Below are 19,894 nucleotides of genomic sequence, written 5' to 3'. Positions count from 1 at the left end.
ACACTGACAACTGGTTTCCCATTTTTAGGAGATCAGGTTAGAAATAATTTCTGTGTGTAATTCCCCGTAGGCCAAGTCTGTTCACAAGTAGCACAGCTGTTAGAACGTGAACAGAACACACACTTCTTCCTTCGGGGGGTTTCAAGCACCTGAGATTACTGTGAGTAAAATTTTAATCTGATAGAGATTTGAAGATGTTCCATGACCACCATTTATAACTCCTAAGTGTCCAGCCTACTCTAGATTCTGAGTAGAAACGCAAAATGGCAGTAAACGGCAACAAGTGGGAGTAATGCCTAAGAAAGTTAAAAATCAACTCTAAGTTTTCAAAAGACTGCTCTCTAGGGTCAGTCTTTCCTTGTGCCTATTTGGATTCTTTTTCTACTTCACTTACAATGCGTGGCAGTAACAGCCAGCTGCGAAAGGTGAACAGAGTAAGATATGGGATCTGTCCCCGAGTTTCTGTATGATCTAAGTGTGAAACTGTCAGGTGTTTACCCTCAGATGCCTTAGTTTACTTAAAAACCAAGAGTGTGCAGGGTGCCTGAGTGGCTCAGGCAGTTAAGCATCTGCCTTTGACTCAGGTCATGACCCCAGGGTCCTGGGATCGAGCCCCATGTTGGGCTCCTTACTCAGTGGGGAGCCCGCTTCTCCCTCTCCCTCTGCCTGCTGCTCCCCCTGCTTGTGCTCTCTCAAATAAATAAATAAAATGTTAAGAAAACAAACACCCAAGAGTATAGTTTAGATCAGGGACTTTAAAACCTTTTCCACCCCAAGGAACCTTGTATGGTAGAAGCACCATTAAATTCTCTCACACGGCCAGGACTCTGCTGTACACTAAAGCGATCACCTGGAAAGTCACCACCCTAGTAATAGGAACAAGTAAAAGTAAAATCCACAATGAGGAAAAATACCAACCAGCAAAGAGCCTGGCCAAGAGTAAGATCCCAGCAGATTTCTGTCGAATAAATTAAAAACTGAACAATATGTGACTAAGTCCTAGAACAATCTTTGACGCTTACAAGGATTTCCAACCTTTCACAGCTGAAAAAATTTTAATTCATTTGCTGTGACCTCTTAGATGTGGTTCTGAAAACAGTGATTAATCTACCAATACCTCTGAGATCCCTAAAGTGTCATCAAGTTTTCAGTGCACCTAAGCGGATGACATAACCAACACTACTTCTACGGTAGAACTACAGACAGGAGCAGGGGGTCTGTCACTGATGTTGGCGTGTGAAGCATCATGGCAGGTCAACAGTGTATTTCAACCAGCTTTTTCTTAAAGTCCCGAAGTGACCTGCGAACCTAATACATGGTAACATTCCAGGGTGAGAACTACTGGATGGACACAGTCAATATTTTCAAAGTGTGCCCCATAGAACACTAGTCTTATGAGGTGTTGTGCACAGTCAGGCACCCCTTGGGGTTACAAAGCTAGGAACTTTGGAAAACACAGCTCGTTGAACACTGCCTTGGAAATTCACAAGGTGCACATTAACATCTGAAACCAGCTTACCTGGTTTCCTAAATTTATGTGGCCATGAACCAACCCTTTCTTTTTCTTCCTCTCCCCTCCACCTCCCTAACGCCCACTGGTATTTTTGAGTTTAAGGAACACGTTTTGAGGAATGCTAGATGCTTGATTGATTCAAAGGGCTCTGCAGGCTTCCATACTTTTGATTCCATCACGCTGGGCTAACTGTATACCCAGTGCCGTTTTATATTAACAACGGTGTACTGGGCGCCTGGGTGGCTCAGTCGCTAAGCGTCTGCCTTAGGCTTGGGTCATGATCTCAGGGTCCTGGGATCGAGGGCCGCATTGGATTCCTTGCTCGGCGGGAGATCTGCTTCTCCCTCTCCTACTCCCCCTGCTTGCGTTCCCTCTCTGTGTCTCTGTCAAATAAATAAATAAAATCTTTAAAAAAAATTTTTTGTACTAGTGGTAGAAGAAATGCCACTGGGACCTTTGTTTTAGTGGCCATATGCGGACCTATTTCCTGGGCTATCACAAATACTTTGAGCTGAAACAGGCTTGAGAATTTCTGAACACTCAAAGTTGTAAGTGGGTTCTCATGACTTCCCTCCTATTACAATCGGTATAAAGTAAATATCTCATGGTGTGCCTATTTTACCAAACATCTTTCAATTGTGAAGAAAGGACTGAATATAATAAGACCTCCAATTAAGAGAAATTAAACTTTCTTACTATACATAAGGTGCTTTTCTGTAAGAACAATGCAGAGCTTAATATTGAGCTTAATATTGCTTAATTATAAAACTTTAATATTTAAATAAACAGACACCTTCTGTATTTACTGCTGAAATGTAGGGTCAGCAATGGTAGGAATTAGGGTGTCCAATTATATGAATATTGTAATTCCCTGAGACTCTTTATTAGTTATATAAAATGAAAACAATTCAGGGGTGCCTGGGTGGCTCAGTGGGTTAAAGCCTCTGCCTTCGGCTCAGGTCATGATCTCAGGGTCCTGGGATCGAGCCCCGCATCAGGCTCTCTGCTCAGCAGGGAGCCTGCTTCCTCTTCTCTCTCTCTCTGCCTGCCTCTCTGCCTACTTGTGATCTCTGTCAAATAAATAAATAAAATCTTAAAAAAAAAAAACAATTCATTATTTACCTTTACTATAGAAATATTTTTTCCATTAAAAATAGCAATCCTGAAAAATTCAAGAAATCTTGCATAATCGGAAACAGCGATTTTCATGGAAAAGGGAGAGAGTTCATTTCCTTTCCAAACTTACTAAAACTGATACCTTATAAAGGTTTTAAACTAGGCATTATCAGTGAAGAATATATTAATCTGAAATCCACACTGTAGTAAAAGAATTGAAAAATAAAAGTTCCGAAAAAGGAAGGAAGGAAATCATCTATAATTCCCACCTCCTAATTCATGGGGTGTGGCCTCAAAGGAAAGGTCTTTCTTTCTTTCTTTCTTTCTTTTTTTTTTTAGTAATCTCTATGCCCACCGTGGGGCTCGAACTCACAACCCTGAGATCAAGACTCACATGCTCTAGCCAGTGAGGTGTCCCAAGGGAAAGGTATTTTTAAAGACATGTCTGAAAGCTGAGAAGGAAAAAGTTTAACATTAGTTTTAAACACCAGAGGTGGCTATCAGATGTCCCCAAAAAAGCAAAACAAGGGAAAATAAATATTTATGTTATCCAACAGAGATCTCTGTGAAGTTAGTGCTCATACCCACGGGTCCGAGGTAGGACAGGAACGCATCCTCGTGCCCTGCCGTCAGGCCTCCGGGCCAACCAGCGCAGGTGGTTACAGAAGACCAAACTGTTTCAGCCGGGTTAACTTTCACAGCGAAGCATGAAGACAAGTGATTTAGAAACGGCGGCGTGCAAGGGTTAGAGTCTCCAGACGATTTCTCAGCTAAGCTGGCAGCATTCTCAGCACGGGCCAGAGCCTGAGAACAGCCACCAACATTGAAGCCGCTTACTTACTAGGCAACTCCTCCTCCTCGTCACTCGAGTAAGAAGAGCCAGGAAAGAAAAGGGTTTTAGACTTAAGAAGGTGTGGAGAGATACGGACGGAGAAGGACACCCGCCTTGCTGGCTGCATCCGTGGCTGGGCTGGGAAGTGGGTTCACAGAAGACATTAGTGTGTGCAGACTGTTCCAGAAAAACGTCAAAGGTACCTCACACCAGGCTGAACAGAATCATGTCATGAGCCCGTCTGGTTCCAGGAAAGGCTGTCTAGGCCAACAACGTATCTAATTTTCATCTTAATTTCCAAATATGGAGAATTCCAATACAGCCTAAAAACTTCACCCAACAGACACCTACTTGCTAGAATAAGGAAACCAAAGTCCATTACTTTTAATGGTCATGATTTATAGCTGGAGTTTTCTCCTTCAGCGCGAAAACATCTGGAGCGGTGGTGTTTCTCACGTTCGGTGCTAGTCTCCCTCACCCCAAACCTCCTCACTCAATGTCCTCCCAAAGTGCAAGGTGCATTCCGCGGACTGGCAGCACACACCTGTCCACCCTTCTCCCAGGGCTCTCCTCTGGGCTCAAGCCACAGTCACCTCCCTGCTCCCCTGTGGGGACGCCCGCAGGCCGCACAACCTGAGCCAGCGTGGAAGTGGGGTCCTCTTTTCCTCCACATCCACTCCTCCTCTGGCCACTTTCGTTTGCAAAGTGGTACCTCACACCTAAAGAACTACTCAGAACAGAAACCCGGCACCGCCCTTGACGGCTTCTGTCCCACCTCGCTCAGTCCTTTTGATCCTGTGTTCCGGCCCCTCCGCTCCCCAGCGCTGGTGTCAGTGCGGTCTCTCTGAAGGGTCTGAGTCAATCCACTCCGTCACCTTAAATCCCCCCACTGCCCTCCGACAAGAACCCCAAGTCCCCCTGTCCTGCTCTCCACATGCAGGCGTGCCTCACTTTACAGCACTTCCCTCGCAGATGTCGCTCTTTTTACAAACTGAAGGTTTGCGGCGACCCAGTGTTGAACAAGCCATTCTGCTAACAGCACTTGCTCACTCCGTGTCCACAAGCTGTCTTGATAATTCTTGCACTATTTCAAACTTTTCATTATTACTGTACTTGTTATGGTGATCTGTGATCAGGGATCTAGTGTGATTGTTTTGGGGCGCTACATACCATGCCCATATAAGACCGTGAACTTCAGCGAGAATGACCAGCCATTACCCACTGCCCCCCACCCCAGGCCTCCCCAATTCCTAGACACAATACTGGAAGTAGGCCAATTAATAACTCTACAAAGGCCTCTGGGTATTCAAGTGAAAGGAAGAATCACATGTCTCTCACTTTAAATCAAAAGCTAGATATAACTAAGTGCAGCGACTAAGGCCAGTAGAAGCGGAGGCAGGCTGAGCTAAGGCATATGGAAGCTAGGCCTCTTGTGTCAAACAGCCAAGTTGTAAAGGCAAAGGAAAAGTTCTTGAAGGAAATTCAAAGAGCTACTCTGCTGAACACATGAATGATAGAGAAAGGGAAACAGATTTATTGCTGATATGGAGAAAGTTCTAGTGGTTTGGATCATAGATCAAACCAGTCACAACATTCCCTTAGGCCAAAGCCTAATCCAGAGCAAGGCCCTCCCCCTCTCTAATTCTGTGAAGGCTCAGGGAGGGGATGAAACTGCAGAAGAAAATTCTGAAGCTAGCAGAGCTTGGTTCAGGAGGCTTAAGGGAGGCAGCCAGCCCCACAGCACCAGACTCCATGGTGAAGTGGCAAGGGCTGAGGGAGAAGCTGCAGCGAGCTCATTTGGGAAGGGGGCTCCACTACACACGGATTTGCAGTGTGGACAAAGCAGCCTTATCGTGGAAGAAGATGCCATCGAGGACTTTCATAGCTGGAGAGAAGTCAGTGCCTGGCTTCAAAGCTTCAAAGGACAGGCTGACTTTAAGTTGAAGCCAGTGCTCACTGACCCTTCCAAAAACCCTGGGGTCCTTAAGAATGATGCAAAATCTACTCTGCCTGCGTTCTGTCAGTGGAACGACAAAGCCTACGCAACAGCACATCCACTCACAACATGCTTTACTAAGCATCGTAAGCCCATTCTTGAGATCCACTGCTCCATAAAAAACACACTTTCAAAACAGTACTGATCACTGACAATGCATCTGGTCACCCGAGACCTCTGACGGAGGTCGACAAGGAGACTCGTGTTGTTTTCGTAATATCCTGCTGACACAACATCCTTTCTGCAGTCCAGGGATCCAGGAGTCATTTTAAGTCTTATTGTTTTAAGAAAAACATTTCATAAGACTACAGCTGCCACAGACAATGATTCCTCTCATGGATCTGGACAAAGTAAATTGAAAACCTTCTAGAAAGGATTCACCATTCTGGATGTTCATAAGAACATTCGTGATTCATGGGAAGAGGTCAGCAGTTTGAAAGAAGCGGATTCCAGCCCTCATGGATGACTTCGAGGGGTTCATGAAGTCCCTGCAGATGTGGTGGAAACAGTGAGAGAACTAGCATTGGAAATGGAGCCTGCAGTGGGACTGCACTGTTGTGAGCTCGAGATCAGACTTCAGCAGAGGAGGAGTTGTTTCTTATGGATGAGCAACAAAAGTGGATTTTGAGATGGAATCTACTCCTGGAGAAGATGCCGTGAAGATTACTGGAACGACAACAAAGAATTTAGAATATCCCACTAACTTAACTGATATAACAGCAGGAGGTTTTGGGAGGACAGCCTTCAATTTTGAAAGACGTTCTACTGTGGGTAAGATGCTACCAGACAGCATCGCATGCTAGAGAAATCGTTCATGATAAGAAGAATCCAGCTCTGTGGCAAACTTAACTGCTGTCCTGTTGAGAAATCGCCACAGCCATCCCAACCTTCAGCAGCTACCAACGTGGAGGCAAGACCCTCTACCAGCAAAAAAGACTACAATGCACCGAAAGCTCAGGTGATGGTAGTATTTTTTTTAGAAATAAGGTATTTTTTTTTTTTTTTTAAAGATTTTATTTTTTTTATTTATTCGACAGAGATAGATCACAAGTAGGCAGAGAGGCAGGCAGAGAGAGAGAGAGGAGGAAGCAGGCTCCCCGCTGAGCAGAGAGCCCGATGCGGGACTCGATCCCAGGACCCTGCGATCATGACCTGAGCCGAAGGCAGCGGTTTAACCCACTGAGCCACCCAGGCGCCCCTAGAAATAAGGTATTTTTTAAATTTAGGCGTGTGCACTATTTTTTTAGACATGTTACTGCACACGTGACTACAGCACAGTGTAAACAGAACTTCTATATGTACCAACTGAATTCCCCATCTCCTATTGGTCTCAACTTCGAGATTACTTCTTCCCAGTAAGCCATCCCAGTCGGATGCTCCTAGAAAGCCCATGTTTCTTCCACTGGCTGCATTCATCACTTCCTATTACATGCATCTGGTTCCCTTCTCTGCATGCATGTAGTGAGGAAAGAAACCGTACCTCTAAGCTCATCTCTCTCCTACCACTGTCTAGCCTGGTAGCTGGCAAAGACTAATGCAGATGCTTATTGAATAAATAAAGTAATAAATGAATTTCCCTCTGTCAGGCTTTCTGAAAGCTTGGTGTCCTAAATGAAACAAAAAAGCCCTAAACCAACGTAATACTAAGTGATGTGAGACTACAGTCTGCAGCGACATCAATAACCGATCAGACGGCTGCTGGCACGAATACATGCACACTAGCTTTTTGGGGCAGTGACCACCTAGTACAGCTAGTAAGGTACCCTCTTCATGTACTTTCTAAAGTTATTTCCAAATGTGAAACAAATTCAGGAAATGAAAATGAGCTCTCTTATTACACAAAATCTAAGAGTATGCCCTTTTGTCACAATTTCATGGATCATAAGGAAAAACCTATTTGTATGACTATCTAAGGCGTATCCTCAACATGAGTGGAACATGTATATTCTTTGAGATAACACACCGGGCAAAACGAAGGGAAAATGACTTCTCATTAAAAGCCTGAGTTGGGGCGCCTGGGTGGCTCAGTGGGTTAAAGCCACTGCCTTTAGCTTGGGTCATGATCCCAGTATCTTGGGATCGAGCCCCACATGGGGCTCCCTGCTCAGTGGCAAGCCTGCTTCCCCGCCCCACCGCCTGCCTCTCTGCTTACTTGTGATCTCTGTCTGCCAAATTAATAAATAAAATCTTAAAAAAAAAAGCCTCTGAATTAAAAAATATCTATCTAATGGGTACAGTTCTCCTTTTAACCTCACCACTACTAACATTGTTAGGACCCTTCCGGGGATACAATCAACCAAGCACTTTTTCTACTGTTTGTGAGTGTCTTCTGAGTATAAGCAATGAGATGTTTTAAAATATACTCTTGAGGGCGCCTGGGTGGCTCAGTGGGTTGGGCCGCTGCCTTCAACTCAGGTCATGATCTCAGGGTCCTGGGATTGAGTCCCGCATCAGGCTCTCTGCTCAGCAGAAAGCCTGCTTCCTCCTCTCTCTCTGCCTGCCTCTCTGCCTACTTGTGATCTCTCTCTGTCAAATAAATAAATAAAATCTTTAAAAAAATAAAATAAAATATACTCTTGAGGGGCGCCTGGATGGCTCAGTGGGTTAAAACCTCTGCTTTCAGCTCAGGTCATGGTCTCAGGGTCCTGGGATCAAGTCCCGAGAATCGGGCTCTCTGCTCAGCAGGGAGCCTGCCCCCCCACCGCCTCTCTGCCTACTTGTGCTCTCTGTCAAATAAATAAATAAAATCTTTAAAAAAATAAAATAAAATACACTCTTAGAAGTGGATCATCTGGAATAATGAAATTATTCTGTGTATGGAAAAATGAAGTTGATTCTTAAATTCTACCAAGAAAGCATCTATGTCTCCTGGCAAGCTGAGGGTCCCCAGTCCATGCTCTCTGATGCAAGAAGGAGAAATGGGGCCAAACACATCTCCAGGAGCAGTTTCTCCGAAGGCATTTCTCCACACGATGCGGGTACCTTCAGGGCTAGTCCCACTCCCTAAAAATATCCTCTGGCAAGATGCATTCATCATGTCCCCCCCAAGACAAAACAGCCAAGGCATGAGTGAGGACAGCTTCCCCACCCACTGTGGTTCCCAAGAAAGCTGTCGCCTGTCTACTTTCCACTTCAGAAAATGACACAAAAATCCATTAGTCACCAGCTTTACTTGGGATTTTCCTCCACATCAATACATATCAGAAAATGACCCCAACTTGGAAATAATGAGTTTTTCTATTTTTCTCTTCTAGAAAATGATCCAACAGGCATTCCAGACAACAGGCTCAGGAGACATACATTTTCAGAAACGCCCAAATGTTAACAGCTGTGAAAGGCTGTGGTAGAAGCAGCTAATTTCTTTGAAGGAAGAAGACACAGCACAGGTAGAAGCTGGAAGTAGTGAAGTAAGGTTGATCTTAGAAAGTATTTTGTTCCTAGACAAGCATATTCACAAGACACAACCACTTAGAGACAATGAGGGATGGCGTTCTCGTTTCTCTGTTTACACGCTGGTCAGAGACAGACTCTGGCACTACTCTAGGCACTGTGACCTCACTCTGTAACAGTACCAACTGCATATTATAAGCCAGGAAGTATGCCAAGGACTTTGTGTAAAAGCACATTTAAGCCTTATCACATTAGTACCCCTGTTTAATCAAGTTAACTGACACAAAGAATTTCACCATTTAAACCCAAGGTCACACCAACCACCAAATGTGTGCTTACAATAAAACATTAGGTAAAACATTTTAGGCGTCCCGAATGCTTTAAGGCTTTAAAATCACAGTGTAGATGTTAGTTATGATCCTTTCAGCTAGGAAGACCATGACCAGAGATGAACCAGGCAGAGTATTTAAGTGATTTGGGATGCGATTTTAAGCGATTCTGAGTCTGTGGCAAATGGAGAACTGTCCAGCAACCGTGACGCTTAAAGGCAGAGCACACAGGACACAAGGTTTAGTCTTCTGCTCAACGGCCGGAAGTTTCACATCTGTGAAAAAATTTATCATGTTTCTAGAGCAGAATAAAAAAAATTACACTTGGGAAAATTAATTTAATGTATATGGGGAGGGACTAAGGAGAAACAGTGCTATTAGAATTGATTAATCCTCCAATTATAGCACATGCTAACTCAGGGAAATTGTGGGGCTAGCTAACTAACTACGACTTAATCATCCAAACCTGCGTGAAAATGTACCACCTGAGTTAGAATGAGGGCTCCCTACTCTGACCAAAGGGTTAAACACTGGCTTAGAGCTCTACTCTCGACAACAGTCTGCTAACTCACTTCAGTCCCCTCAGAGAGCAGAGCAGAACATTTCCCAGCAACAGGAGGAAAAGCTCCATGTGCCAGAACTCCTGGCGCTCCAGGACAGTGTTTTCTGGGAGTTAGCCGCATTATTTATAGGGTTTGGCTAGCAACTGAAAACACAGTCAAAAACCATCTTGCGTTCTGGAGGAAAAATTAATGAAGTGTTTCATGCACGAGGCAAAGAGTGTGTCACAAAATATAGGAAAAAGATCCCTCGGTGGGACCCATTCTGTTGGTGTTGGGTATCTGTTGCTATGGGAGTAGACTCGCCGCCATGACACCGCACTCGCTAGTCATGGAGGGAGGCTACACGGAGCTGAAATGTTTCCCTTAAGACAGCCTCCCTGTCTGTGTTTGGATACTGAGCTCCAGCAGCACTCCAGGCTCACCAAATCCAGTATTAACGACTTCGTTATAATAATTTTCATTCTATACCAGCTAAACCTCTAACCCAAAGCCAAATCAAAACAAAACCCAAACCCAAACAAACACGAGGAAAGCTATCCCAGTTGCAGTCCTGCGGGGTCACGCCTGCATCCTTGAGAACACGTCATCAGTAGGCACACCAAACAGGCCAGAAGTCCTGATCATGAAAATGAGGATAAGGTTAACAGAATCATCAATCATGTCTTAATTCCAGTGCGGAAATTAAAAAGATGAGGCCTGCATTAAGTCAAGAACTGAGACCGAACATCTCCCTAATGCAGGGCAGCTGCTTCCGTCCCCAACTCTTTTAAAATGAGTTGTATCTGAGGACACTGAAGAAGCCCCAGAAACACCACAGAATTTATTTATTCCCTCTGTCTCAGCCTCCTGAACACACAGTCTTTCAGCAAATAATGGACCACTCTCCCCTTAATGAGCATTTAAATCTTAAATCATGATCTCAAACTGTAACTACTCATGGGAAAAAAGAAACCAAGATTTAAAAAATAAAACAAAAAGGTGGGGTTTCTCAAAGAACAAGCTGCCTTTCCATGGCAAACATTTAGATGCAATTCGAGTGTTTCTGAGCATCTTTATTTGCAAAGGCCCCGTGCTGAGGGATGTCAAACATCTATCTCACTTCCCCAGCCAGTGGGTCCAAAACCTGCAGAGGGCGCCCTTTATCATTTGCAGATGTAATCCTTTTGGCACATGCTTAATCAACTGAAAATGTACCACTGTCTGTCTTTGTCCTTCATAAGCGAGCTTGACATTTTTGAAGAGGTCAGGAAATTAATATTGGATAACTGTACTACGGTAACAGAACAGAGTATCTTTCAGACATAACAGCATTGTTTGTAACTTATTCTCCAGTGTTTGAGAAAAACACTTTAAAGGAAGGGATAGAGAAAGAGAGATTGATAAAAAGTTATGACACTTTTATATAATACATACGTGTATGTGTGCATGTGTATACACATACACATATATATACATAAATTAACATTTGGGGGACTCCAGGTTATGATTACGATAACATTTTAAGTCCCCAAACGTGGTAATTATTTGCACTCTTGTACTATTCTTAAAGTCTGAAATAACTTCAAAATAAAAAGTTTAAAGAAATCTGTGTTAAGTTTAGGCCCAAGACTATAATGCCTTTAATTAATAAAAGAGATTTTTAGGTGGGAAAATTCCCCAAAACTGAACTGTCTGTTACCTTTTCTATTTAAATGAGCCATTTGGAAGAAGAGGCAGGCAAATTTTGAAAGGTAACGTTCCAGGGTCTTCAAGTGAGAAAAATGGTAGAGAAAGTGTTTAAAATATACTTAATTAAAAAAAAAAGTAATATACTTACGGTCCAACCCAGGATGGCTGATTGTCATTAACGAGATGGATTTTGTTAGTGGAGAGGAAATGGCTGATGTACAGTAATTGAATCCCTGTTGTTTAGCTCTGTGACATGCCTGTGAAGTAAAACGAAACAAAACAAAATTGAAGAACAGGTTCTCAATACGGGCTCTCGTTATTTCTGGAGAAGCACAGAGCTGCACCTTCCGGCCCAGCCCAGGAACAGGAGGCAGTACACAGGAGGGTAACAGCACAGGCTCTGCAGTCAAGACTCACAGGGCTCGAATCTGCCCCTGCTACTTAGGAGCTGCTAAGCTTCAGAGGATTTACTCAGCTTTCATGAACCTTACCTTTCTTCTTTGTAAAATGGGAATCACGGGAGCAGCCATCCTGTACAGTGGTTTCATATCCCTCACAACACTGATGTTTTAAACTTAGTACGTGCTGGGGCGCCTGGGTGGCTCAATGGGTTAAGCCTCTGCGTTCGGCTCAGGTCATGATCCCAGTGTCCTGGGATTGAGCCCCGCATCGGGCTCTCTGCTCAGCAAGGGGCCTGCTTCCCTTCTCTCTCTCTGCTTGCCTTTCTGCCTACTTGTGGTCTCTGTTAAATAACTAAATAAAATCTTTAAAAAAAAAATAAACTTAGTACATGCTTAGTTTGTAAACATCCGCTGCATCATCAGACAAAAATAACTTCACTGGAAATATTAAACTACACAGAGTAGTTCTATTTCTTCAAAAGCCTAAATATCCTTTCTAGAGATACAGTGGGATATCAGTAATATTATTTTCTGATTTTAACAAGTTGGACACAGAGCTGCAAGTGAAAAGTGTTTTAAGATCAAGAGCAAGGCAGCTGTGCATCTGGGAAGAAGTCTAAATCTCTTTCATTTCCTCTTCTAAGATTAGACCGTTTCTACAAGAAAAAGCCGGGGGCTGAAACCTGGCAATTTATCTCCCTCAGTAAATTCACAGCAGCTTCAAGCCCATGTAATGCAACCGACACCAGAAGCCCCTGGAATTCGAACCCTACAAAGACAGTCCACCCCAGTACTTGCCAGCACTCTTCCCGTGGTTGAGGGGCTCCCTCTCCTTTTGTTTTCAGAGAGCCATTTAAAATTGTTATCTAACTCTGTCATGAACCCCCTCCCTTCACAGGAAGCTAAAACCTGCACATGCTCAAAGAGAAGTAATGAAAATGTGTTACTACCATGATTCAACTCAAGTGCGCCAGAAACTTCTGATTATTTAAAAACTTGTTCCATGGGTAACCATGGAGTCTAAGGCAAACAGTTGCTATGTTTCAAGTACAACTGTGAGGTCTGCGAAATGACATCAGTGAAAGGCAGACAGACCTTCAGCAGGAAGCTGGCTGCAGGCGACTTGTCCAGATCAGAGATATCAGAGCTCAAATACCCACTCTGAGGTTGCACACAAGACAAGAAGTGTGGGTGAGCAGAGTTCCAGGAAGGCTACTAAGCACAGAAAACACGAAAATGTCATCAACTTCATCTAGAAAGACTAAATCAGAAAAGCCATTTTAGAAAGACTTCAGTGGTAGCTGATATCACTTACTAACAGATAAGACAGAGGATCTCTGTCCAATTCCTACCAATATGCGTTGCAGAAAAGGTTTGACATAAACAATATTAAGAAAATTAAAATGTCCCCATTTCCTCATTAAAACCTGCCTACTTCAAAAATGTGGGAAAAAAACAGGGAGACTAACAGCTAAGAATTCCGAGATTAATACTGCCCAGCTAGTGGCCAGTTATGAGGCCTCAGGCGAGTCGCTTCAAATGGGCATGAAGTTCTCACACACGGACTTATGCGGAATCTGAAGGGACATCCTGGCCCTAAGTCTAGGGTTCTAGGGTTCTGTTCATAAACCCCCAACTTTGGTATTTTGCCCGGTCTTACAATGGACTTCCAAAGGATTCTATTCACGTGAAATGCGGTTTACTCTTCAGAGTCTCCACTTACCAAAGATGCTCTTGGCAAGTCATGAAAGAACTGTTTCCATTTTTCACTCCCTCTTTCTCTTACCATCAGGTTGAATAAATTAAAATCATTTGCCTCAATAAATATATTCTCCATGCTCTTTTAAAAAATTTCATTTTTTAATGAGTTCATTTATTTTTTTAATCATCTCTACACCCCATGTAGGGCTCGAACTCACAACCCCAAGATTAAGAGTCATATGCTCCACTGACTGAGCCAGCTAGGTGTCCCTATTCACCATATTCTTGTTATTTTTCTTAACTTTTTCTGAAGTATCAGGCCCAGAAGACACGGGTGGTGGGGAAAGGAGATAACGGGGCAAAACTCCTTTGAGCCTTCAATTCAACTTTCATCTGGCTGAAATTCTCTTGGACCTTCACATAAGTAACACATTCACTATTAAGGGAATCCTCCAGTGCCCAATTTCTCTTTGGTCATATCACTGCTATGTAGTGGGGTATAACAAAACAAAAAGTGTAAGACAAAAAATTAACTGTGTACGTAAAACCCTAAGTCACCTACTCAAAGAACAGGCTGTTCAACACTTTGGTTGGTTTGTTTAATTAGAAATGCTTCATTCTATTTCTACCTAAAACTCCAGTCACCTACATAAAGACAGGTGTTTAACTCTGTTGTCTGTGTAATTAGAAATGTTGCATTTGCACATGTATCACAGAATCCGCCTAGAAATCAACCGAGAGTCCCCTTGGCCCAAGAGAAGGATAAAGGACGGGGAGCAGAAGTCTGCCAAAATCTAAAACCATGTGATTCCAGTTCTCAAGGCAAACTCCCTGAGGACCGGTCCCGGGTGGTGAGTGACGGAAGGAAGAGCCTAGAGGAGACAGCACTGGAAAATCATCTGACTGGCTTCGAGGAAGGCCAGGCCCTCCAAGAGGGGGCTTCAGGTGAGTGCCTGTGGCAGGCAAGAGGGCATCAGGATGCTCTCTGAAAAAATCTGATGGTGACAGGAAGCAGAGAGAAAGAAATAGCCATTTCCTAGGCAGTGTGAGAAGACAAAGAATAAGATTTTTCCCCCCCAGGAAGGGATAGGTTTTTAAAAAATTAGTAAATTTAACAATGTTTTGTAACACACTTCAAGACTCATTTTACTATTGGAATGATAAAAGAAATCCCCAGGTCAGAAGAAAAAATTCAAATTAATATCCTGGATACTTTCCCAATTTAAAAAAAGTCTGCTTTGACAGAATATTTAAGTCGATGCAGATTAATGGTATTCTTGAATTAGCATTAAGTGGTAAAAACTTGCCTTGTGCTAGAGGAGTGTATTATATAATGCATAAGCAATCACAGCCACGAGCCTTATAGTAAGTCTTGCTTTCTTTGCTCCTAATGTGAGGACACATGTAGGGAAGTAAAGTGAGTTTTTCCAAATTAGCGGTATATACCCACTTCAGCCTTACCTGCTGCTCAAGCATCCTGTGCTCTCTCTGGCCTGATTCCAGATCCTCTTCTGAAAGTGACATCAAAGAGTCACCCCTTTCTTCACCACCGAAAGGGTGCCTGAGCTCTTTGGTGTTTAAGGAGTTCACATCTAGAGATGAAGATGGCTTGTTTCCGACACCAGCTCCTCCTGTCAAGCCTTCTAGGCTGAAACTGAACACAGAGTGAAGGAGTTTGTTCATTCTATTTCTGAGTCTCCGGAAGGAAGGAGGTTAAGAAATTGCTTCAGGTGTATATTATTTCTATGTCATCGAACAAAACTATCGTCAAGGGCCTGGCGCAAATGAGTGCTGCCTACCTTCTCCCCACAGGTGTTGGTATGCTGAGAGAGAACTGCATTTAGAGTTTCTTTCCTCATTCAACCTGCTCAAACGGTGACCATCTAAGGACATTTTCTCAAGATTTTTTTCAGTATACCATCTGGATAGACCATATTATCTTACTGAACTTTCGTTTATGTGTGGGTTTTTCCTTGATCTGATGTAATTCATCTTTGCCAAAATCTACCTCAGCTAATGCCAAAGAATTAAACGGCACAGAGAAAACAGGCATGTCAATCCCTCTCAGAAGCTGAACAGGGACACCTAGACTTGCCCTTGGGTCAGTTAAGTGGACCATTACAACTTTACCTTCAACTACAGTCTAGCTGACCTTTACTAGTTCAGTGTGTGCCCACCCGAGAGACCCGAGTGGTCTTAGGAGTAGCAGCATCTGTGCACACCTGGTCGGTCAACCACTAAATGGTGGACAGGCTTCCTGAGAACTCTGAGTTGCAGACAGGTGCACGGACCACCTTAAGGAACAAATGGTGAAAAGCTGCTAAGTATAAGAGTTTTAATTTAATTTTTTGGTTTTGATACTGACCCCAAAAGGGGGCAAATTTAGGGCCTATGATCCCTGGAATAATGATGTTGTGGTCTGCAGAGTGAAGAAAGCATGTGTTTTGTGAGCAGGAGACTACAGACAGCAGTCAGCCGCGTACCCACCTTCCTGCGGGGCTGCTAGCCAGAATAACCCACACCTGCTACAGCTGCAGCGGGAACTGCCTTCCAATAAGCAAGAGAGCAAAACAGAGCTGGAGCCGACCATGTCCTCCGTTATAAGCAGGTGGAAATGCATTTGAAGGTATACGGACGCTATTCAGCTATCTCTGCTCAAACTCTACAGTTAATTCTACAAATAATTCATGGACGCCAATCCAGAGGGCTTGCAATTTGCTTTTTATATTTCATAAAATTACTTATTATGAACTGAAACCATATGCTTCTATTTTTCTCTAGTGGGTCACTTAAACAATAGATTTTTTTTTCTTCTTTCAATACGACAATAGAAGTCATGATTAAGTACAAGTAAATGTGTCTCTGTGAAACTCATTAGCAGTCCCAGGGATAAGGAGACACGCTAAATGAAGAAGAAATTTAGTTTTCTATTGTGAATTGTTTGTAAAGCCTGAGAAACCAGCCTATCATTACCCACAAAACTTAATCCGGAAAATGTTTTAGTAATTAATCTGTCTGCTTAGTTGAGAGAATATGAAACGGTGAGGAATCTGTGAATTTGGAACCTAACAAGAGGGGGGATTTGGAAACACAACAGAAGTAAGTGTGCTTATTGGCTGCCTTGCTTCTGCCATGGTTTTTGTCAGGATATGGGAATCAGGACAGACCAAAAACAAAGACAGAAGTGGTCTACCATACCAGATCCAAGTCTGTGCAGAAAACACCAAAGCTACAGCCACTGGAGACAAGCAGGATGCATCAGGGTACACCATCCACCTCCTAGTCTGTGCCCCTTCAAATGGATTCGTGGTGCCCATAGCAGAGGCAACTCAACACCGCACTCAAAGGCGAAGCCGGCTGCCAAATGCATTCTAGCCGCACAGAAGCAAGCTCCCAGCCAAAAGCCCAGGTGCTGTGTTTTGGGACTCCCCCTTTGGTGGCTGGATATGGAACGATACCGTACCTTCTGTAATTAAAGTCAGCACTCAGGGCAGCAGAGTAGTGCACACCAGAGGGACACCAGCTCATACTGGGGAGGACATCAAAGGCAGAACAGAAATGGAGGGAGAAAAGAGGAAACAGGGACAGGGTTATTGGGTTTGAAAAGAAAAGCCATAGTTATAGACAGATGGATTTATCTGATCATCAAAAAATAAGGAACGTAACATTTAGAATTCAGAAGAAGGCTAGTTAGAACAAAAACCACAGAAACTTAAAACTGCCCTACTAACACCCATCTAGACAATGTGCTGGCCATGTCTCTGTCAGTTCGGTATAGGGTAACAACTTTGAACAAAGAACCCACTCTACCCGTAGCGCCCCCTCCACAGGTCAGGGGTGTCCCCACCACCGGAGACCATCTCTCCGTGCGCTCCAACATGCCACCCTCAGACCTCAGTGGCCACGGTGAGAATCCTGGACTACACTAAAGTGCCGCTTGACTAAAAGGGACAACGACAGATTGCAATGGGGTAGGCTCACTGGGTCATCAATTTTCTTCTCGTTTCCAGTAAGGGTCCGTCTAAGACAGACGGCTCAGGAGTCTTTCCTCAAAAGGGTATCTTATCAATACTCACAGCCATCTTTAAACCCTACTCATTTAGCTCTTGGGATGAAGATTCACCACATCACAACGGTCACATTTCCTTGTATTTTAATGATAATGAAGGCATGTATGTTATTCAAAATAAAAGGAATTCTATGGAACTGAGTTAGAAATGTGTCTTAATTTCCCCCCACAAGATTAAAAAAAAACAAACCAAAACACTCTGTTTGATCATCTACTCTATCTTGGCACTGCTATTTACTCTCAAGTGGGAGGGACAGAAAACCTAGGGTTGGAAATACCATGTAAATATAACCAGCTAAAAAAATAACCAATTCAAAATTTCAGGTACTCTGTAAAGGGAGCTGCCTCAGTAGGTCAGGATTTCTGACTGACAAATCAAAAATCAGTTAAAAATACACTGCTACTATTTGGGGCCTTAAAACTCTTAAGTGACATGTTTTTGTTTTCAGAAGGAGGAATGACAGTAACACCCCCTCAATTCTCTCTGGCATCCTGCAAATGGGAAGATGTACAGACCCCAAACCACTTGAATACCTTGAATATATTTAGTAACTTTGTTTTGATAAGTGGGGGTTTTCTGGCAGAGGAAAAGATACAAGGAAGGTGGTGAGAAAATAAACAGAAGAACTACCCCTATGAGCCTTCTAAATCTTTAAAAATCATAGCACTTAAAAATAAATAGTAAAACACTTAAAATCAGGTTAAATTAATAAATAGCACAAAGCTCAAGGGCAGAAGCAGAAAGGAAAAATTAGCATTTAAGACACATCTCCAGTCTGATAAGCAAAATCAGACTGACTTGGAATTTGCTCGCGTGGGGGAAGCAAGCCTTGATATAATTTTCAAACACACACGAGACTAAGAAGTCCATTCTCTGAATTATTCACTTCATTCTGAATCTCTAAACTGTAATAAAAATTTTAAAGATATCCAACTTATTCAAAACACAACATGGTAAACCAGCAACTGAACATACATTACCAAATTATCATTAAAAAACAAAAACAAACAAATAAAAAACTCTCCTACAGATTTAAACATCCCTTTACTCTCAGAAAATGATAGCGATGTGCGAGAACAGGGTGAAATTTAGGAAGAGAATGGAGAGCGACAGGGAGACAGGAGGAGGACATGATGGGGGTCCTAAGGCTGCAGGAAGGAAGCTGCTGGTGGTCCTTCAGCAGCAGCAGACCTGACCCTCCTAGCAGAGAAGTCCTATCACGAGAGTGTTCTGAGAGCATCCTCCAATCTCCTTAATTCCTCTATTACTGGGGGTCACATTTAAAGGTTCTCTGGCCTCATTTTGAGATACAGAAAATACCAGATTCTTTAAAAAAAAAAAACCAACACACACACACACACACACACACACACACTCATACAACAACGCACAAATATCTTACTCTCCACCTTTTAACAATTGTGGGAATGTTCCAGTTTTACTAGCTAAGGCTTCATACAGAATTTTAAATTATACTTCACATTCTTCCTGCATTAAAATGACTACGGGCGAAGTGGAGTCTGGTGCTGTTGTGAAGCTCGGTGGGCTCCGTGGGACGGTATCCAGCAACCCGCCACCTTCCACTGTCAACGAGTGCAGGCTTCTAGTACGTTCCTAGTGAAGAGCCTGACTGGAGAGCCAACTAGTTCTCTCAAGGGTTCAGACGCTTCTACAGAAAAGGGATTTAACGACTTGTTCCCCTGGGAGAACAACTCAACCAAGTCACGATCACCTGAGGCTCATGGGGTATTTGTATCTGAATTCAATTCTGCGCCTGAAATCTGGGTGGGACTCGAGGAGGAACCCACTGGAAAAAGACGAAGGGGGAAGGACCACTCCCTGCCAGCTTCCCAAGGAAGAGCTTCGGCTCAGAACTGAAAACATCGCTTTACAGATGTCTCCCAATATGAGAGGCTATGTGTAACTCTACCGTCGTTTTGGGATTTCTGAATTCCGCCCCCCAAATAATGAAAGGAAAGGTCATTACTGACGATTTCTGAACACAGTAAAACTCAGCATCTGAAAAGCAAATCGGCATTTTTGGACTAGAAATGACTTTTCAGTTCATAAGTTACTAATTGTTAGCTTTAATAAATGTTACCTGACAAAAAATAATTAAGGAATTATTGGGAGATGAGCTGATGACTCTTGTTTTCAGAAATGACTACATCAACAAGGGAGTAGAGATGGTCAAGGGGCCTAGAATGTGTTGAAAATGTGTTAGGGCCTGTGTGTCAGCTCACAATTCTTTCTGGTTCTTCCCCCTTTTGGGGGGTGGTGGGAAGGGGAAGAAAAAGCACTCCCCAGCATCCGCT

The 19,894-nt window shown here is 43.3% G+C and overlaps 1 protein-coding gene and 1 long non-coding RNA gene across 9 annotated transcripts in view; one reads left to right on the top strand and one right to left on the bottom strand.

Moving 5' to 3' along the window:
- The window catches only part of AKAP13 (A-kinase anchoring protein 13), a 119,969-nt gene that overhangs the window by 62,355 nt on the left and 37,720 nt on the right, over positions 1-19,894 (bottom strand). For 5 of the 8 annotated variants that reach the window (XM_082736033.1, XM_082736030.1, XM_082736031.1 and 2 more), the window contains 2 exons: positions 14,971-15,163; positions 11,556-11,664 (listed from right to left, as the gene is read on the bottom strand). In XM_082736033.1, the coding sequence (XP_082592159.1) occupies positions 11,556-11,664; positions 14,971-15,163 (302 nt within the window). Of the gene's footprint in view, positions 1-3,470; positions 3,651-11,555; positions 11,665-14,970; positions 15,164-16,972; positions 17,039-19,894 lie in introns of those variants that run through there. The other 3 variants (XM_082736028.1, XM_082736029.1, XM_082736035.1) reach the window with 2 other exon arrangements.
- LOC309867310 lies at positions 2,935-10,851 on the top strand. Its single transcript, XR_014313104.1, has 3 exons — positions 2,935-3,997; positions 4,051-6,444; positions 6,667-10,851. It is a non-coding gene; the product is annotated as an uncharacterized lncRNA (long non-coding RNA).

The sequence above is a fragment of the Mustela nivalis genome (assembly GCF_964662115.1).
Source record: "Mustela nivalis genome assembly, chromosome: 6".
NCBI lineage: Eukaryota > Metazoa > Chordata > Mammalia > Carnivora > Mustelidae > Mustela > Mustela nivalis.
The sequence above is the reverse complement of the archived record's forward strand: the minus strand, read 5'-3'. Positions and strand labels throughout refer to the sequence as shown.